General features: G+C 43.9%; 1 protein-coding gene across 1 annotated transcript; it reads left to right on the forward strand.

Moving 5' to 3' along the window:
- The first annotated feature begins 8 nt into the window (after positions 1 to 8).
- On the forward strand, positions 9 to 6,271 carry LOC127583246 (trypsin). Its single transcript, XM_052039014.1, has 5 exons — positions 9 to 33; positions 93 to 243; positions 346 to 487; positions 4,951 to 5,217; positions 6,122 to 6,271. The coding sequence occupies exons 1-5, from the start codon at positions 9 to 11 to the stop codon at positions 6,269 to 6,271; spliced, it is 735 nt and encodes a 244-aa protein (XP_051894974.1).
- Positions 6,272 to 22,187: the final 15,916 nt, after the last annotated feature.

The following is a 22,187-nucleotide window of genomic DNA, read 5'->3' on the forward strand; positions in this document are numbered from 1 at the left end:
CAGTTAGCATGGGGGTTGAGGAGCAAACTCAAGGTCTGGAGTGGCTGGGTCCCAATATTTTGTTTTAAATGCTCATGATTTCCTTTTGCCAGGTTTAGCCCAGGACAGAATCATCGGAGGATCAGAGGTTGTCCCCCACTCTCTTCCATATCAAGCCTCCTTGCAGATAAGATCCGTGCATTACTGCAGTGGAAGTTTAATTAACCCATCCTGGATCCTGTCTGCAGCTCACTGTGTGAAACCGTAAGTTTCTTGCAAATATAAATTACATATTTTAAAATGAGATGTCAGATTTTAGAAGGCTCTTGCTACAACACGTAACCTGTGGCTGTTTTGCCGTTCTAGTCCATATCTCATCACGGTTGTTCTGGGTGAACACCGTCTATCCAAGTCTGATGGTAACGAGCAGTACTACAAGGTGGCCAAACTCATCATGTTTCCGTATTACCAGCCGGCAACATTCAAACATGACATCATGCTTCTGAAAGTAAGTCAGTGAGACGGGGGCTTGGTGGGGTGGTTGTTGGGTCTAGGGGATTTTAGGAAACAATCCTTGAAAACACCAAGAGAGAGTTTGAGCAGCTGGCATCTGGAGATTGGGGAGCAGCGGTGCTGGGGAATCACATGGGGGTAGACGAGGTAATGGACTAACCAGGAAGGTGAGAGGCGGGAACCATGGAGTGGGAGACTGCGGGAGGAGGCTAGAGGAATTGGGTCAGAGATAGGGGAGACTGAGGAGGGGGACTGGGGTGGTGGTGTGCGTATGAGTGAGCAGAGGAATCCAGTGTGCGCAGTTACATGCTTACGTTCATGGTGAGCGGGCGGGTCCGAATACATCTGTGTGTACTTTGTGTGTGTTTGTGTGCACACAGTGTGGCATATCTCCTGTTGTCTTGGATCTGCTGACTGTTGGACCAAGGCCTCACTGTCGAGACCCTGTGGTAACTGATGAGCAACAGCCATCCCGTTAAAATAAATCACACACAGGGATCTCCACCCTCTGTAGAACGTAGAACATAGAACAGTACAGCACAGGAACAGGACCTTCAGTCCACGATATCTGTTCCAAACATTTTGCTGAATTAAACTAAATTTCTTCTGCCTGCACATGACCCATATCCCTCCATTCCCCGCAGATCCATATATCTAACAGCCTCTTAAACACCACTATTGTATCTGCCTCCACCACCATCCCTGGCAGCCTGTTCCAGGCACCCACCGCTCTCTGTGTAAAAAACTTGCCCCACACATCTCCTTTAAACTTTCCCCCTCTCACCTTAAATGTATGTCTTCTAGTATTTGACATTTCTACCCTGGGATAAAGATTCTGACTGTCTACTCTATCTCTGCCTCTCATAATTTTATAAACTTCGATCAGGTCTCCCCTCAGCCTCCGCTGCTCCAGAGAAAACAAACCAAGTTTGTCCAACCTCTCCTTATAGCTCATACCCTCTACATCCTGGAGAACTTCTTCTGCACCCTCTCCAAAGCCTCCACATCCTTCCTGTAACAAGACACAGGAGAAGGAAGTCATCCTCAAACACAAAAAAACTGATACAAAAGAAGAAGAATGTGACCTGATGACATTAAACGACTGATGCTGGTGCTGTACGGCTGGGTTTACATTTAACTGATGAAAGTGGGTCAGACACTACTCAAGTATCAACGGCTGTGTGACTCTTACTCCCACAACTACAAGCTTCCAATTTTTATTTCCAAACTGACGGGCAGTAGCTTGTAACCTCTCTCTCCTCTGCTCTCAGCTGACAGTGACCCTCCCTGTTCTTAACTGGCAAGCTCGAGGTAATTTAACTGATTGGAGCAGATGCCCCATGCCTGCATTGAAACAACAAGAGTTCTGATTAGAATTCTGCTTAGGTATAAATCTGGGGCTCACCGCAGCCCCAACCCAAGCCCAAGTGTATATGACATTTCCCTGATCTGACTCGGCCGTCATCTCTGCACGCCTGCCCCCCCCTCACTTTCACACAAACACTCCTCGACTCAGACAAGGTCAGCATGGACAAAGATGGGCTGAAGAGCCTTTTTCCTTACCTTTCAACTCCATGCATCTCTCACTGCATGCCTGCCCCTCCCTTTCTCTCTCTGCCTTTCTTATTCTTTGCACACACAGCATGACCCAAATCCAAATGGATCGTCAGTGAGTATCCCCAGCCCAGCCTGAACCTGATGCAGAATTAAGAGCAACCAACAATCTGCTGAAGGAACTCAGCGAATCGTCGACGTTTCAGGTCGAAACCCTGCATCAAGACCGATTCCTGTAATTCCTTCCCCCCCACAGATGCTGCTCGACCCGCTGAGTTCCTCCAGCAGATTGTGTGTTGCTCCAGATTCCAGCAGCTGCAGTCTCTTGTGTCTGCATAATTAACACGTACCCTCAACCCGACCAATCCTGACACAAGGTCGGGTCCTGTCGTGTCCGGGTCAGGTAGCCAGACTCCACTTCTGACCTGTCCCTGACGGGAAGGATCCCATGATGATAGAACCTTACTGATGCTAACACCTCCTCCTGCTCTGAACAGCTGCAGATACAGTGAGATCTATCAGGGCCTGATGTAATGGAAGGCCTGGGTAATCCAGAGTCCTCTACAGACAGGGAGAGCAGAAGACAGACCCCCACGTTGGAATTTTTCCAACAGGGGCAGAAAACTAGTGAGGAGACACCAGAGATTGCAGATGCTGGAAGCTGGAGCAACACAAAAGACACTGGAGGAACTCAGCAGGTCAGGCAGCATCTGTGGAGGGAAGTGAACAGTCAACGTTTTGGGTTGAGACTCTCTCAGTCCAGATGAAGGGTCTTGATTCGAAGCATCGATTGTCCGTTTCCCTCCACAGATGCTGCCTGACCTGCTGGGTTCCTCCAACGCTTTGTGTGTTGCTTGCAGAGAGCTAGTGGATCAGATTCCACCCTGTTTTCCCAGATACTCACCTTAGGGAACTTCCAGCACCCCACAGGCAAGAATGTGCCAACTACAGGCATCGCTCAGCAAACACTTTCAGTGAGATTTCATAAACTGAGAAGTCGGAGTAAAATTCATTTTCAAAATTGTGTACAATATATTCCAAAGCACCGACTGTGTGTGATATTCATTATGACAAAAATAGATTTATAATGACAGGAACTTCAAAGATTCAGTGGCATTATACCAGAAACTTACACCAGATATTTACTTAATTTTACTTTTTTTATGAACTTTCTAACTGGACACAGTGCAGAGGAGGTTCACCAGGATGTCGCCAGGATTGGAGGACTTTAGTTATGGGGAGAGATTGGAGAGGCTGGGCTTGTTTTCCCTGGAGCGAAGGAGGCTGAGGGGTGAGCTGATAGAATTATACAAGAGTCTGAGAGGAAGAGAGAGTAGATGGTCAAAATCTTTTTCCTCTGTTAAGGGTATCAAAAGGTTTAGGATGAGAGGAAGGAGTTTGAAGGGATCTGAGAGATAAGTTTTTATTACACAGAGAGTGTTTGATATCTGGAATGTGCTGCTAGAGCAGATGGTGGGATCAGATACAATCGCTACGTTTATGAGGCACTTAGACACTAACTTAAATAGTCAAGGCACAGAGGAACACAGCCCTAATGCGGGCAAATGGGATTAGTGTAGATGGGCAGAAGGGTTGGCACGGACATGGTGGGCCAAAGGGCCCGTTTCTATGCTGTACAACTCTATGACTATAACCAAGTTACCTCCAATATTGTTGAACCTTCAGAGACCTGCTGTGACCTTTGGCACACAGTCACTCCCACCTCCGCCTCACTTCCTGGAGAGACCCATTCCCATCAGAGTCAAAGATCCTCAAACTTAGAGTCATTAATGGGAAATTCTGAAGAAACATCCCCCGAGTGAGAATGTGAAAGTGGATTGTGGTTGAGATGCATCTGGGAGGAGGTTGAGTGTTCATGGTCAAAGAAAGCAAGAGGTGGAACACATTGACAGGCAGAAAAGGATTGGGAGGAGACTCGTGTAGAGCAAATACACCAGAATGGATTAGATGGGCCAAATTGGCTGCTTGCTTCTGGCATCTAATTCTTTGTAAATCGTCAACAAAGTGTGAATGCGATAAAAGGTCCAGGCAAAACACTAAATATTCTGTAGAACTCTGTGGAATATGAATGAAGGGTGTTTGCGAGGAGGTATCCTAGACGTAGAGAGATCTGTGATGCCTCATGGGCTTTAGTTGTGGGCAATTAAGTAACTCTACAAGAGGAAATCAAAGTCAACGTCAAAGTCAAGTTTACTGTCATATGTACACGTGTGCACAGGTGCAATGAAAAACTTACTTGCAGCAGCATCACAGGCACATGGCGTCAGATAAGCAGCATTCACAAGAAAAACATAAACATAAATTATACACAAAATTTTACAAGAAAGAAACACAATTAGAATAAAAGAACACAAAGTCCATTTCAGTGCAAAGTGATCAGAGTGGTCATGGTGTTGCTAAACTGCAGTGATTAGGGTTGTGCCGGTTGGTTCAAGAACCAAATGGTTGAAGGGAAGTAGCTGTTCCTGAACCTGGTGGTGTGGGACTTCAGGCTTCCGTACCTCCTGCCCGATGGGAGCTGCGAGAAGATGGCACGGCCCGGATGGTGGGGATCTTTGATGATGGATGTTGCCTTGTTGAGGCAGTGCCTCCTGTAGATACTATTATAATCAACTGTAGTGTTTTTTTCACATACTGAATTGAAAATGTAAAGATACATTCAAGAAACCTGCTAGGGAGTCCTTGGAACTTCATTACACCTCTGCTATGAACATCGGTACCCCTGAAATGAGTTGTTCAGATGTAGATGTGTTTATGTGGGTTCTGAACATGCAAGAAGGAACATCTTAATCTGAACTTGTTTGATACTTCACACCAAAGTTTTAGCAAATCAGCTCAGTCGATGCATTGTATGTAACACTTTTTTATATGTATATATATCAGATTAACAAACCAGCAAAGCAGAATGCATATATCAGCCCCATACCAATTCCAACTTCTGCAAGAACAGTGCCGAAAGATACTTTATGTACAGTCTCAGGATGGGGAGTCACCACTGTTTACAGTTACAGCCTATCAGACGTGCTCATGGCTGTTCAGGTTCCGATCATTTCTCATTATAAGTGCAATGGACCTTCCTCCTACAATGGAAGAGTGAATCATTACATGATCTGTGCAGGGCACCACAAAGGAGGCAAGGATTCTTGTCAGGTATGTAATATCCATGTTTCTACATGTATGACCTAATTATTGTCACTTTTCACCATGAAATCTAATCTGCATTGTTTGTAGAATGTTTCACATTGAGGTGCACTTTGATAGGAAGAGCTGCCATGTGAGATTGTGCAGCAGTCAGAGAGGAACAGCTTGCTTCTGGGTATTTAGCACACAGATACAGACCAAAGCAAGCTACAGTTTGAATGCTCCTTGCAAATCTCTAATAAGGAATGCTTCCCGCTACAGTTTAACAGTTATTCTCTGCATTAGGTTGCTCGACCATGGAATGTTCCAGTTAACGAGCACAAGGGGGAGATAGGGGGAGACAACTTTGATGGCAACTTCTGGTTCAATACCTAACCAATACACATGCTATTTGTGTTCTTGGACATAAGGCTGCTGCATCGATAAATAAATCACACAGGAAGTGTTGGCACCTTTGGAAGAAAAAGGAAGATGCAAAATCTTCTCAAATATCACCTAATGTAAAATTAATTTGGCTCAGACTTTGATGTAGCAATGTGCGCAGATGAGGGGTGTTTAATATTAATGGATTGATTCCCAAACGCTTAGAAAAATTTCAAGACTTTTCATCTGAACCAATCTTCTCTTAACAGATACATTTTGATGTTTTTTTTAATTTTAGATTTTCAGCATTTATCTTTTAATTCCAGTTTATTTGCAGCCACTTCAATTCTACAGAGATTAAAATTGCAGGGCCAATGTCTTAAAAAATAGAAATGGTTTCAACTATCTTCCTCCAGCTCTGCTTCCGTTGAAGACGGTATTTAGTCATTATTCCCGATATAAGATCCCAAGGGGCCTGTGTCAAGAATATAATGAAGATTCTCGATACCTTCTCAAGTGGATTCTGATTCTCTCCCACATTTCCTTGCAGGGTGATTCTGGAGGGCCGTTGATCTGTGATGGAGTAATTCAAGGAATTGTCTCTTGGGGGATCAGCTGTGCACACTACAAATACCCAGGCGTTTACACAAATGTAGCCAAGTATATAAAGTGGATTAAAAACAAAATAAGAAGATTTTGAGTACAGCCAGCCACTCATCATTCCTGGTTACTTGTGAAAATACATTAGCTGCCATCCAGTTAATATTTTGCTTATGTTAGTCCTGAAAACCAAAACAAAAGTTACCAAAATTGCCTTTTGTTTTAGGGCCAATCAATGCGACACTCAGTTATATACACATTTTAAATCACTTTTAATTGAATGTGCAACTAACAATTTGCCTCTAATTATAATCTTTAAGTTGAACAGAATTGACACCCATGGAGTTAATTGTTAATAAGAGGAATCGCGTGCTGAGGAATTTATGGAACTTTCACTTGCTGGAGTCAATTCAAATGAATCTCTTCTTGAAAGATTTGTTCTTTTATAGAGGAAGGAGCTGGTTAATATTTTTAACGTGAAACAGTTGTACACAGCATGGGCTTGTTCTTTGCCACACAATTGCTTTCTGCCTTCAGTGGCTGTGACTCCTCCAGAACTCTTCCATTGCTGTTCACTAATATGGGTTTGAACGGGCTCCCACTGTTGCTCTTTAATTACCTTCTGTCCAATCCCCACCAATTTTACTTGCTGCTTCCTTTTCTTCTGGCCAATGAACGTACTGACGGTGCTCACTGAACACCTCTGCCAGATCCCAGTTTTTGAACGCCGTTGGCCAACAGTTAGCCTTTCACTCTTTATTATCCAATAATTCACTGTCCATTTCCACATAGAATTGTATAGCATGGAAACCAGCCATTTGTCCCAACTCATCCACGCCAACCAGTGGGCACCTTCCTGTATCACTCACCACTTGGTCTATACCCCTCCATGCTTCAGCCATTCAAGTGCTCGTCTAAACACTTCCTAAATGCTGTCAGTGACCCAGCTGCAACCACTCTCTCAGGCAGAGCATTCCAGGTACTCACCACTCTCTGGGTGAGGAAGGTCTCCCTCAGGTCCCCCTCAGGTCCCCTCTTAATCTCTTCCCCCTCACCCTAAATCTATGTCCTCTAGTTTTATCTACCTCTAATAAGGGGAAAAGTTTCCTGTCGTCTGTTATAATATATAGTGTTATATACCTCACTCATGTCCCCTCTTACCCTCCTCCGCTGCAGGGAGAACAGGTCTATCTTCTCCAGTCTCTCCTCATAACTGAACTGCTCCATCCCAGACAACATCCTGGTGAATCTCCTCTGCACCGTCTCCAGCACTGTCACATCCTTCCTAAGGCATGGTCACCACCACTGCATGTAGTTCTCCAGCTGAAGTCTGACCAAGGTTTTTATAAAGTTGGAGCATAACCTCCTATTCTGCATTCAGTGCCCCAACTAATGAAGGCCAGTATCCGTAATGCCTTCCTAACCGTGTTATCTACTTGTATTGCCACCTGTAAAGATCTATCACTCCGAGGTCCCTTGGTTCCTCATACTCCCTAAGACCCTACGATTCACGGGGTATGTCCCAGCCTCATTAGGACACCCACCTGTCTGACATTAGTTTTGGACCAGGCTTTGCCTACTGAACGGTCATTTATGTAGGCATATTAATAAATAGAGACAACGCCAAGAATTAAAAAAACAGACTGCCTTCACAATGCATCAGATACAACCAAAACTGCACATCAAATTCAGTTATTAAAAATCTGAACCCAATTACACTAATATTAATAACTCAGCCCTGTTCCCTTCTTCCCAAATCAGCCTCATCCCTATAATTAGCCAGAGAGGGTGCAGAAAAGATTCACCAGGATGTTGCTGGGAGTGGAGGGTTTGAGTTATAAGGAGAGGCTGGATAGGCTGAGACTGATTTCTCTGGATCGAAGGAGGTTCATAACATCATGAGGGGCATAGATAAGGTGGATGGTCACAATCTTTTTCTCAGGGTGGAGAGTCTAAGACGACGAGGACACGGGTTTAAGGCGAGAGGAGAAAGATTTAAAGGGGACCTGAGGAACAAGTCCCTCAATCCCATGGAACAAGCTGCTAGAGGAAGTGCAGACGGGGGGACAATTATGTTTAAAAGACATTTAGACGGGTACATGGACAGGAAAGTTCAAAGGGATATGAGCCAAATGTGGGAAAATGGGACTAGCTCAAGTGGACAACTTGGTTGGCAAGGATGAGTTGGGCCGAAGGGCCTGTTTCCATGCTGTATAACTCCTATGATTTCCTCTGATTCTAATTACTCGTTCCACTGCACCAGCTAAGGATAACATATATTCTACTCATGGTCACTGAAAAGACAAGATCATTTCAGAGGTCTGGAACTCTTGTGGCTGTCTGCAGGTTTTGTGAGAGGCGAACCACCGTCTGATTGGTCAACAATGGAGTTACTGGTCATCTTTCAACCTGTGGAACACAACAACATCCTCCCCAGGGAAGGGAGTTAAACGTTCCCTCTGTGCTTGTTCTCAATGCCCTCTCCTGCAGCCATTTAAAATGAAGCACGGGGATTTGTAACGAACACATGAAGCAGAGGGTTCTCAACTTTGAGACACTGGAGACCAACACAGAGGAAGCCTGGGATAAAGCAACTGTGTGAATAACGAGAGGAGTCATAGAATCACAGAGATACAGCAGGGAAACAGGCCTTACAGCCCACCGAGTCCGTGCTGACCAGCAGCCACCCACTGATATAGAGTGAACAGCCATCTGAAAGAGCAGTGCTACTGAAGTGAAGATCAGCAGGAAAGTATTCCTACCGGTCATCGAGGACTAAGTACAGGAAATGTAGAGGTGAAATAGCACACCGCAAACGGTGAAATCCGGGTGAACATTCATTATTAGAAATGCAAAGTAGGCTCATCAACATCATGATCAAGATTAGCCATGATCGAATGGCAGAGCAGAGATAAATGGGCCAAATGGCTTAATTCTGCTCCTGTGTCTCATGTTCTTATCAACAGAAGAAACAAAGCTTAAAATAATAAATATGATTCTTCATTAGAACAGGCAGAATATGGGTTAATTCTGCAATAATCAGTGGTGTCGGGATGGGAAAGAAGAAGACTGGTTTTGATTCATTGACAGCGAAGGTCCTGTGCGTTCTCTCTTCACCACCTTGTCCATGCCCGGGGACCCTGGAGCAGAATATGACATCCACTGGTGCGGTGACCACTGTGAAGGGCTGGGACTGATGGGCATAGTAGACATGGGTGAAATATTATTTGATAAGCTTTCTGCATTTATTTTTCTGTCTGTTATACCTCATGACACAGGAGGCAGTTATAAGAACATGAGAAACAGAGGCAGTGGGCCAAGTAGTCCTCTTGAGCCTGATCTGCCAATCAATGAGATCGTGCTCATCCTTGGCCTTTGCTCCTGCTCAGTCCTCATTTGCGTTGTTAGTAATTCACTCCAAAGATAATCAATTTTACCCTTGAATGTACTCAGTGACTGAGAATCCACAGCCCTTTGAGGCAGAGAATTCCAAAGATTCCACTGCTCCAAGTGAAGGAATTTCTCCTCGTCTCACTGCTGTCACTGACCTTTGGGCGTATTTGTCAGCCCCTGCTCTTTACTCCGCTGGGAGTGAGGAATCGTGAGTGAGGTTACAGTTCACTAGACTGAACAGTGCTGCACACGTCATGGTCTGAGATGGAGATAATGGTGAGCTCACAGCAACGATCTCTGTAAACTGGAAGGATGGACAACAGTGAGCAGTGAAGACGGATGCAGCAGATGGAGGGAAGGTGGTGTTGGTTTTGGGATCAGGATGTACGTGGTGCAAATACCACAAGGTAACATAAGAGCAGAAAGTGACTGGTTATGAAATAGGACGACAAGTGAGGAGGAGAGATGTGACAGAAGAGACAGGACATTATCTGTCCCACAACAACAACATGGCAACTTATGTCCAAGCCTTGCACTCAAGGTTCCCCCAAAATTCAAATAAATACACTCAAAGCACACACCCACTAATTAAACTCCAAATTTCCATACATAACCTGTCCATAATCCGTCGAGCTCACTAACTCTGCTAAGAACTAATTGCTGTGGTTCAGAATTGAAGTGCATGCTTTAAAATTGCTGACAGTGACATTTTATTAAAACCAAAAGTGTTTGTGTTGTATGGAAATTATTGGGCTTATTCAATGGCTAGCTCTCCCTGTCAGAAATGGTAAATCAGGGATGAGTGGTTGGGAGAAGTTTTTAAATCATTCATTTCAGAGGATTTTCTTTTCCAAGTTGCTCCCTGATAGTACAGGATGATAGAATCTCTCCTTTTGGAGCTGATTTTGAAATAACGGTTTAAACCAGAGCTGTCGACAATACATCCTGCAAGGGATTTGTCTCTTTGACTAATCTACAGCTCCCTATATTTTCCCATCCCGGCTCGTGGACTGATCCCTGTGCAGGGTTGACTGAGTAACATTCCCCGGACAGTTGTAGCTCTACAGCAGAAGGAGGACAACTCCCAACATTCGTACAGCCTTATTAAAACTGAGATGATTTCACTCAATTATTAAGCCATTTCTCGAGCGTGGCAACTGCTTTGTTCCAATTGGCTTGACTGAGATTGGGAAATAACTGTCTCAGGAGCTAGGAGCACAGACTAACGTCACATCACTCACCTGCTGAGTGTAACAGGAAGGCAGAGCGTTGCGATACTGATACTGAATGCTGGTTAAAATAAATGTATGGCAGTACAGATCTACCATCTATATACAATTATAACATGTACAATCATTTTTATCAAACCCTGATGTCACAAGTTTGTCAGCCTTATTTTCCAAACAGCAAAGATATGTGTTTTCCTATAATATGCCTGTATAATAACGGCTGCACACAAATGTAACACAATTTCTGCTTTTCCTTTGTATTTGCTCATTCAGCTGTAGCTTAATTAAAATTTGCAACACTCGATTATGAATGGAATAATTAGTTGATGTAACCTGTTCCCCTTTCCATTTTGTTCAATTAGTTTGCAAGAATTTATTTTCAATATAAATCCTAATCATTGAAGAACGTTCTGATTTGCGTATTTATTTTTGCCATTATTACTTTATGCCCATCTTTCTTAAAGTCTCCGTCTAAAACAGGCATCTGAATTCACAAGCACCAAGCAACCCCAATGGTTCAGGCAAGCTGTTAATGCTCACAAGTGACTTCTAAGCAATGAAAAAACATGATAGAGTATGTCACTATCACTTCGGTACAAACTAATATGAGTGAAGTCACATAGAGCATTGGGAATACAGTAGCAACAAACCAGATGCTGGAGGATCTCAACGGGTCAGGCCAGCACCTGTGGACGGAAATGGACAGTCGATGTTTCAGGTTGAGACCCTTCATCTGGACTGAAAAATAGAGGGCAGCACGAAAAGATGGGATTCTCTGAACCACAGCCGCTTGGTGTGCTCTGTAGTGCTTTATACGGGACCCACTAAAGCAGAGGTACACTGGGTCTCCATGTATGTCTCAAGTGTTCGAGGTAGTGGGCCAAGCCCTCAGTGGGGATCAATTCAAGTCTCAACAGGTGGACAGAGGGACCAGACAACAGGAGGCCAGAAACCAGGCAACACCTCAACTCTTCCAAACAACAGGACCGGGTGCTACAAGTAATATGGCTTCCGTGTACTTGAGAAGGAACCTAAGGTTGTACGCACATTAAGGAGCTTCCCTGCAAAAGCTGTTATTTTGAGGGAGAACACTTCTGTGCAAATTGGTTCCACCAGTTTCAAACTTTTTATTTCCCTTCTGGACTTCTGCACTCTGCCCCTTCCTGCTTCCCAACACTCTGCCCAGTCAAGAAATGGTTCAGAATCAGAATCAGAATCAGGTTTATTATCACTGACTTATATGACATGAAATTTGTTGTTTTTGCGGCAGCAGTACAGTGCAAAGACATAAAATTACTATAAATTACAAAACTAAACAAATAGTGCAAGAAGAAAGAATAACAAGGTAGAGTTCATGGATTCATGGACCGTTCAGAAATCTGATGGTGGAGGGGAGGAAGCTGTTTCTGAATGTTGAGTGTGGGTCTTCAGGCTCCTGTACCTCTTCCTCGATGGTAGTAACAAGAAGAGGGTGGTGAGGGTCCTTAAGTGATGGATGCCGCCTTCTTGAGGCACCGCCTCTTGAAGATGTCCTCGATGGCGGGGAGGGTTGTGCCCGTGATGGAGCTGGCTGAGTCTACAACCCTCTGCAGCTTCTTGCGATCCTGTGCATTGGAGCCTCCATACCGAGCTATGATGCAACCAGTCAGAATGGTCCTCCACCATACATCTGTAGAAGTTTGCAAGAGTCTTTGGTGACGTACCGAATCTCCTCCAACTCCCAATAAAGTTCTCTCTGTATGTCTGATACCTGAACAGGAGACAGGTCCCGGGTGGTTTACTAAATCCACCCTGAGCCAGAGCTTGGATGTGGTGCCACTACCTATGAGATCCCACCTGTTCCAGGGCACAGAACACATTTAGATCAACTCCTGTGGGAGATGGAGGCAGGGTCTACTTCATTGATGTAAAACCTGCCCATGCACACATTAACTGCAACAAACTGTGTCCTTGGGCCCCAGCGAGGGAACTCTGTAGAGTCAGGAGGTGCTGTACCAGGACATCCATGTCGACCAGTCAATCCACTGCCCTCTCGGATCCTACTCCTGCTGGAGCACGTAAAACCAAGCTCTAACTCACCAAACACACCAAACTGTATGATTAAACCAGCCTCCTAAAGCTGGGGAGAACCTTCCCCCTCATGCATTGTGTTGACAGTGAAAAGTGATTAAAGTCTCCATATCGATATTGCAAGTCGCTAAATATCCTCACGTTTCAACTTACAGTCGTTGCTCAGTTTCTTTATTTCAGAAGATTGTCCATGCTGAAACCATCCTCTTTGGATATTTGGTTCTTTTGGCACACTTTCCAATAATTTTTAACATCTCATTTCAGATCATGTTTAAAAAATATTTAAACAATTGTTCAATCTTAAATATTGATGATGCATTTTCAAATGTCATGTTATCTAATAACACAGGGATCATTTGGTTCAACGCGTAGTCCCACCTCGCCACCCATTTCTCTGTCTCACCTGTAGAAATTTGTAAGAAACTATAGAAACTTTGTGGTGGAACCAGCAGAATGGAGACACGAGACTGCGGATGCTGGAATGTGGAGCAACACACAAGATGCCGGAGGAACTCAGCAGGTCGGGCAGCATCTGTGGAGGGAGATGGACAGTCAACGTTTTGGGTCAAGATCCTTCACCCGGACTGATCAGGATCAAACCTTCTGGAACTGAGAGGGAGCAGCACCAAGTGTGGCACCACGGTGCCGTTTATTGATAGAAATGTTCAAACTAACATTGCAGATAATATCTCTGAAAATAAAGGCTGCAGAGTATTGTTATATCTCTCTATTGAACATTCTTTCATGATAGGACACAGGATCATCTAGTTTCTAAGATAAATATATTTTCCTACTCACTAGCCAGACATCGTTTTGTAAATAATGTGAAACCTTCTACAACTTTGGTACAAATTTTTAATATCCATTCAAGCAAGTAACATTCATAACTCTCCTTTAGTAATGGAAACACTGGACTGACACATTCCACTGACAAATACTCTAAATCATACGACAATGTTTGGGTTACAATGATATTCCAGAATATGTGAGATGCAACATGTAATACCTCGCATTAAATAAGATTTTCTAATGTAGAAATACATCCTAAGAAGCTCATACACATTTGAACAGCAATAAAGATGGAGGTTTACAAGGATGCTGTCTGGATTAGAGGGCATGTGCTATCAGGAGAGGCTGGACAAACTTGGCTCGTTTCTCTGGAGCGGCAGAGGCTGAGGGGTGATCTGTTGGAGGTGTATAAAATTATGAGGGGCATAGATAGAGTGGACAAGCAATATCTTTTTCCCATTAGTGAGCGATCCAATACAAGAAGGCATGCATTTAAGGTGAGAGGGGGTAGGTTCAGAATAGACGTGAGGGGTAAGTTTTTTCCTCAGGGAGTGGCGGATGCCTGGAATGCATTACCTGATAGGGTGGTGGAGGCAAATTCATTTGGGGCTTTTAAGAGGGGCTTGGATGGGCACATGAATGAGAGGAAATGGAGGGATGTGGGCATTCTGTAGGTAGGAGGGATTAGCCATGTCGGCACAACATTGTGGGCCGAAGGGCCTGTTCTGTGCTGTACTGTTCTATGTTCTATGTTTTAAGGAGCGTCTCAGTCAAGGGAAAAAGGGTGGAAGAGTTTGGGGAGAGTATTTCTGAGCTTAGGACGATCTGAAGAGACCTCAGATGCTGGATCTGGAACACAAAACAGGACGCTGGAAGAACCTGAAACATCCACTAACACTTTTGCCTCCACAGATGCTGCCTGACCTGCTGAGTTCTTCCAATGCTCTGTTTGTTTTGTGGCATCGAAATGAGGTGATAATGTGCAGGGTGTGTGTGAGGGGAAGGAACAGAAATCTCAGGGGATTATTAACTGTAGGAGGCTCCAGAAATAGGAAAACCTCATCACCGCTACAGTTTAGCAACAACGATGACCACTCTGGTCACTTTGCACTAAAGTGGACTGTTTATTTTTGTTCTAATTGTGATCTTTTTCTTGTAAAAATTGTGTATAATTTATGTTTATCTTGTGAATGCTGCTTATCTGATGCTCTGTGCCTGTGATGCTGCTGCAGGTAAGTTTTTCATTGCACCTGTGCACACATGGACTTGTGTATCTGACAATAAACTCGACTTTGACTTTGACCTTGACATAGGAAGGGCTGAGGTCACACAGGGATTTGGAGATGAAGCCAACAGTTTGAAACATTTGCCACTTGCTGGGGCTTGGAAAGGGAACCTGCTGAACATTTTCATTGTGGGAAAGGAAGGTTTCAATTTCCAAATTCTTAATTGATTTGTTTTGTTTTGTTCAGGACAAATTTCTTTGAAGTTGGATTTTGTACAATAAATGTGAATTGTAATCCCTAATTTTTTTTGGTTTTTCCCTCCAAACACCCCATGAAGTTCAATGTCAGGAATTGTGTTTCCTGTATCTTCCTGCTCAACAGTAAAGCCCAAATGGACAGATGGAGCTGCATGTAATATTTACGCACACTAAACCATGCCAAGCCGGTAGTGCTGGGCTACATTTGGCCTGAGTACAAGGGCTGGTATGGGGAATATTTGCCTAGGCTCCAGCTACCAATGCTGTTTAGCAAATTGTGGGAATGGGTGTGATGTGCACGTTCACCAAGGAGACTCATACAGAGAGCATCATGCCTGTGAGGTTCTAGAGGCATTTAATGCCCTTGCAGCAGAAATCAGGATCATTAGGTAGAAACAGATTGTCCTTTTGTGCTAGAATTATGTGTTTTAGGCAGAACGTAATCAAATAAAGACTCTAAATTTAGCAAGGTACTGACAAACCAATCAAATAACACTCACTGTGAATTTCCCTGTGTGAAGAACATTGTGGAGTTGTTCTCCTATTTACTGATCCACAAGATGGTGACATCACTGCTGAGGCTGGCATGTACAGTATTACCTTGCCCAGTTGCCCTGTATCTGAGTGACACACTGGGCAGCCAAGAACTACACATAGACCACTCTAGGTCCGTTTCCTTCACTAAAGGACAGGAATATACCAGATGGGATTCTACAGCAATTTGACAGATCCATGGCCCCATTGTTACTCCACTTAATTTAAGTTAGCCATGGTAGGTTTGGATTTCCTGTCTCTGGATCAGTAGCCCAGGGTTCTGGTTACTGACCCGGTAACAATCACTATGTGTTCATATACCAGGTCCTGGGCAACCACAGAAGGTGTGGGTAAAAGTTGATTCACGTACTGGAGGGAAAACCTATGTTGCTGTGAGATTCCTGGTGTCTCTCAGACCCTGGGGAGCAGATTGGTGAGGGAGCTGTGCCACTGGATTGGTTGAAGAATTGCATTCAGTGGGAGGTCCAGCTCAGGCACTAAACTTAAATGCATCTCAATACTGACTCTTCCCACACTGTGGCATACTGTAGTGTTTCCTCACACAACCTGTCTCCAAGAGCAGCATCAGATGAAAAGCAAGCAGGAAAGGTTAGGCAGAGTCTAAGGTGGGAGGGATGCACACAACCTCGGCTTCAAGGACTGAGTTACTGAGAAGGCCCAAACTGATCATGCCTTACAGAGGTTTGCAAGGATTAAACTATAAAGAAGTAGCAAATGGACAAAATCATAAATTAAGCTGAAGGGTCGGTATAAACACAAGGGAAAACAAGAGAAAGATGAATCTAGAGTTGACAGAATAGGCTTTTACACAGAACTCTGGAAGATACATTTTAGGAATTGGAGGGGGTCATGCAATCACAAAGAAGGCACATCAGTGGCTGTACTTCGTTAGGAGTTTGAGGAGATTTGGTACATCACCAAACACTCTTGCAAACTTCTATAGATGTACAGTGGAGAGCATTCTGATTGGTTGCATCACCGTCTGATATGGAGGCTCCAATGCACAGGATCGTAAGAGGCTGCAGAGGGTTGTAGACTCAGCCAGCTCCATCACGGGCACAACACTCCCCACCATCGAGGACATCTTCAAGAGGCGGTGCCTCAAGAAGGCAGCATCCATCACTAAGGACCCTCACCATCCGGGACATGCCCTCTTCTCGTTACTACTATCAGGGAGGAGGTACAGGAGCCTGAAGACCCACACTCAACGATTCAGGAACAGCTTCTTCCCCACTGTCACCAGATTTCTGAACGGTCCATGAACACTATGTCATTATTCTCTTTTTTTTGAACTATTTATTTATTTTGTAATTTGTAGTAATTTTTATGTCTTTGCGCTGTACTGCTGTTGCAAAAACAACACATTTCACGTCATCTAAGTCAGTGATAATAAACCTGATTCTGATTCATCTCTTGAACTAATCCCGGTATTAGAACATAGAACACTACAGCACAGAGCAGGTCCTTCGGCCCACATAGCCCCCCCCCCCCCCCCATTTCTCTATCATTCATGTGTCTAGCTAAGAGTCTCTTAAATGTCCCTAATGTATCTGCCCCCCACAACCTCTGCCGGCAGTGTGTTCCACGCACCCACCACTCTCTGTGTAAAAAACTTACCCCTGACTTCCCCCTTATATCTTTCTTCAATCACCTTAAAATTATGTTAGCCATTGTCGCCCTGGGAAAAAATCTCTGACTGTTCACTCGATCTATGCCTCTCATCATCTTGTACACCTCTATCACCTCACCTCTCATCCTCCTTCTCTACAACCGGAAAAGCCCGAGCTCACTCAACCTATCCTCATAAGACATGCTCTCCAATCCAGGCAACATCCTGGTAAATCTCCTCTGCACCATCTCGAAAACTTCCACATCCTTTTTATAATGAGGCGAACAGAACTGAACACAATACTCCAAGTGTGGTCTAAACAGAGTTCTACAGAGCTGCAACACCATCTCGCAGCTCTTGAACTCAATACCCCGACTAATGAAGGCCAACACAACATACGCCTTTTTAATAATTAGATGAAGGGATATTTGAATGATGGGTCATAGCCAGTTTGGAATTGTTGATGACATTTCCGTGCTGATGACTCGCCTGCTGTTGGAGGGTGCTGACATGTGCTGTGATCACAAACAGAACACAATACACTTTGAATGTCACTAATGCAAAATTCTACTGACCGTACAAGGACCACCCCCCACCCCCCTCTGTAGGACAGGCTCTTCGAACACTAACCCAGGTCCTGCACCGAGTTCTGAGGCTGGCATTCGGATTAATTAAAGGACCTGAGTTTACCAGCCAGAGACTGAGACTGAGGAGTGACCTTATAGAGGTTTATAAAATTGTGAGGGGCATGGATAAGGTGGATGGTCACTGTCTTTTCTCTAAAACTAGACGGCACAGGTTTAAGGTGAGAGGGGAAAGAATTAAAGGAGAAAGATCTGAGGGGTAGGTTTTTCACATGGTAAGTGGAACCAGCTGCTGGAAGAGGTAGTAGATGCAGGTACAACCACAGGGTTAGACAAGTATTTGAACAGGTAAATGGATAGGAAAGGAATAGAGGGAAATGGGATTAGCACAGATAGGCATCTTGGCTGGCATGAACAAGTTGGGCCGAAGGGCCTGTTTCTGTGCTGTATGACTCTATGAATGATCTATCTTTTTTCACATAGATGCCTGCTTTTGTCTCCCTTAAAAGCCAGTTCCCACTACCCCACCTTCTGGTACCAACACCCATTAATCCTCTCCTAAACATCATGCCAACCCTTTCCCTCTTCACCTGCCCAAGGTATCCCAATCAACCACAACACCAACGCAATGATGACCCTGGGAAGAACATCCCAGAGATGCCATGGGATTGTTTCTTCTCACCAAAGTGAGCAGATGGGGGCTCAGTTTAATCACTCACCCAAGGACAGCAAGCCTGATGGTGCAGCATTCCCCCTGGAGTTCCCTCGATTATATCCAAGTCTCTTGATTGGAACTTGAACCCACATCCTTCTGACTCAGGGGTGTGTGCACCACAATGCGATTTCCTCAGTTACAAATTTCATACCTGTTTAGTGTTCACAGGCAATGCAGATTACAAATCCCAAATGGTTTCCATTTTACAGCCACAAACAACATAGAACCATTCAGTTTTGTTAAAATGCAAGAGTTTAATTCTTTTGAAGTATGATCAGTTCAGATGGAGTCGGGGATAAACCTCAGACTTTTATTTTGGGGGCAGGTTGCACTCAATATCTCCAAAATAAACTTTGGACCAAAACTTTGTCTGTGAGCAGCACCTGGAAGTGATGATCGAACGCTGCTGAGTAGGAAGCAGGAAAGAATGGGAATGTATCTTCATTTCCTTTATCTGTTTCCTGTTCTTTACACTCTGTGATTTCTATTTGTTTCATAATGAAATGCAAATGGAGAAACAAATCAAAAAATGAAGAAGAATTTTGAAGCCATGCATTAAGCTTCAGGGTGACTATTAGTATATCTTGTTATGATTTACTGCAAGTGTATCGGGAATTTAATTTGCACTTGATTTTTTTAAAATTAAGCGGTACGATAAAGTAGTCTCAGTAAAAGCAAGCACAAAACTACCAAATTATTGTAAAAAACATCTTGTTCAATAATGTCCTTCAAGGAAGGAAATCAGCCATCCTTAACCTATCTGGCCCTTCTGTGATTCCAGACCATAGAGTCATACAGCAAGGAAACAGGCCCTTCAGCCCAACTAGTCCATGCCGACAAAGATTCCCATCTAAGCCAGTCCCATTTGGCCATGTTTGGCCCATATCCCTCTAAAACCTTTCCTACCCATGTACCTGTCCAAGTGCCTTTTAAATGTTGTTAATGTACCTGCCTCAACCACTTCCTCTGGCAGCTCATCCATATACTGACCACCCTCTGGGTGAAAAAGTTGCCCCTCAGGTTCCTATTAATCTCTCCCCTCCCATCCCAAACCCAAGCCCTCTAGTTCCTGACTCCCCAACCCGGGAAAAAAGACTGTGCACGTTCACCCCATCCACGCCCCCAATAATTTGATCAAATTTTATTGATAACTTTTTTATAAAAAGGTCATCAAACACCAACCAACACTCTCCTCATTTCAGGGGCAATGAGGGATGGACATTAAATGCTGGCATTGCCAATGGCATTCACATCTCATGAATTAATAACTTTTTTTTTCACAAAGCTCATGGGAACACCACCAGCTATAGGTTCCCCTCCAAGTCATGTACCATCCCTACTTGGAAATATATCATCAGGCCATCGCCATCACTGGTTCCAGATCCCAGAACTCCCTCCCCAAGAACACTGTGGAAGAAGCTTCACTCAGATTACAATGGTTCAAAGTGGCAGCTCAGCACCACCTTCACAAGTGTAGAGCTCAAGCAGTAATTATATCCTCCTTTAGTAGATGAATATAAAAAGTACAATTTTGATAAGAACTGTACAATGAGCTTGGGGAATGTGGAAATCCTGTAAGAAGTCATAAAAGGCATCTAGACCTATTATAATGTTTATACAATTGATCCCATGTTGTACCATGTCCCTCAATACTTTCCTCCTCCAGAAACATTTGGACGGCTGTTGCTTCCATGTCAATGGTTGATGGTCTTTCCTGGCAATTATTCTTGCCTATTGCATTATGTTTTAGTAAAAAACACATCCTGCCTGTTTTCCCTGTAGATGCTAACTCTTTCTAGATCCATTTGTTTAGTCCCTTTGATCCCATTGTTTGTTTGAATAAACATTGACATCTTCCTTTATTATCTACAAAATTGTAGTAAGGTCATACTGTAAAATATTTCCCTGGGCTCAACTTCCTTTATCTCTCTTTAAGAAATGATGCTTAACAATCAAAAACCAAGGGCATTGAGAGTTACCTTACAAAAGAGTGATAAGACCTGCCAATAAAACCACTTTGCAGATAAAGAGACACTTTCACAAAACCAAAGGTAGGAAGGTAAACTGCAAATGATTAGGCAGGAGGCTAAACTGGGGTACGTTAGGGATAGCAATTGAAATTTCTATTTCACTAACAGCAGTTGATAGTGAGCCAACTGTTAATTTTAAAATTGAGATTGCATTATAAATAATTGTCAAAAATATTAAGAGATCAGGGAAGAAGGCAGGTAACAGGAGCTAGATCACAGATCAGCCACGAATTAGAATGTGGTCACAGAACTAAACATACTCCTATTCCTTTGTCCCATAAACTAACCTGCAGTTAATCCTCATATTTACATACACATGTCAAATTTCATACAGCCTGTTATTTTCCTAACTAAACATCCAGTCAGTAATGGTGAAGGTGACATTTTTGCTGCGTTGTAGTCAGACTAGCCACAACCCCAACCCATATTAAATGTAATCAATATCCACGATAGGCAGGAGTTGCAGTTCCGGGCGTTAGGCACCAGGTGGTTCTGTGAGCAAGCTAAACAGCAGTTCCTGAACTCTTAAGCTATCATCAGTGTAGGTGAGATAGTACAAGGTGATCAGTGCAGGTCAATCTTCACTTCAAAAAAATTAGTCATAGAGTCATACAGCACAAAAACAGGACCTTGGCCCAACACGTCCACGTCAACCAAGTTGCCTAACTGAGCCAGTCCCATTTGCCCGCATTTAGACCAAATCCCTCTAAACCTCTCCCATCAATGTATTTTGTCCAAATGTCTTTTAAATACCATAATTGTCCCCACCTCTACCACTTCCTCTGGCAGCTCCTTCCATCTACCCACCACCCTCTGTGCAAAAAAGTTGTCCCTCAGGTCTCTTTTCCCTCTCATGTTAAACCTGTGCCCTCTAGTTTTAGACTCCCTATCTATGCCCCTCATGATTTTATAAACCTCTGTATGACCACCCCTCAGCCTCCCACACTCCAGGGGAAGAAGTCCCAACCTATCCAGCCTCTCCTTATAACCCAAACCCTCCAGTCCTGTAAGATCATCTAAATCATCTTGGGTCGGGTTGTTTTCTCTGGAGCGTAAGAGGCTAAGGGGTGACCTGATACAAGTATGAGAGGCTTAGATAGGATGGATAGTCAGAGTGTTTGCCTCCAGAGTGGAAATGTCAAATACTAGAGGGCATATATTTAAGCTGAGAGGGGGAAAATTTAAAGGAGGTTTATAAGGCAAGTTTTATTTTACACAGAGAGTGGTGGGTGTCTGGAACATGCTGCCAGGGGAGGTGATGGAAACAAATACCACAGCAACATGAAGAGACATTTAGAGAGGCACATGATCAGGCAGCAAATGGAGGGATATGGATCATGTGCAGGCAGATGGGATTAGTTTAGGTTGGCTTCATGGTCAGCACAGACATCGTGGGCTGAAGGGCCTGTTCTGGTGCTGTACTGTTGTATGTTCTACAACCGAGTGCTAGTTGCTGGTTAATTCTCTTCATTTTACACCCTGGGTAATTTTGCTTCCAACATCCCATCATGGAACACACATGTTCCTTATTCTCCATATCCCTCTTCTTGCATTCTGAC

Source organism: Pristis pectinata, chromosome 26 (assembly GCF_009764475.1).
Source record: "Pristis pectinata isolate sPriPec2 chromosome 26, sPriPec2.1.pri, whole genome shotgun sequence".
In the NCBI taxonomy this organism is placed as follows: Eukaryota; Metazoa; Chordata; class Chondrichthyes; order Rhinopristiformes; family Pristidae; genus Pristis; species Pristis pectinata.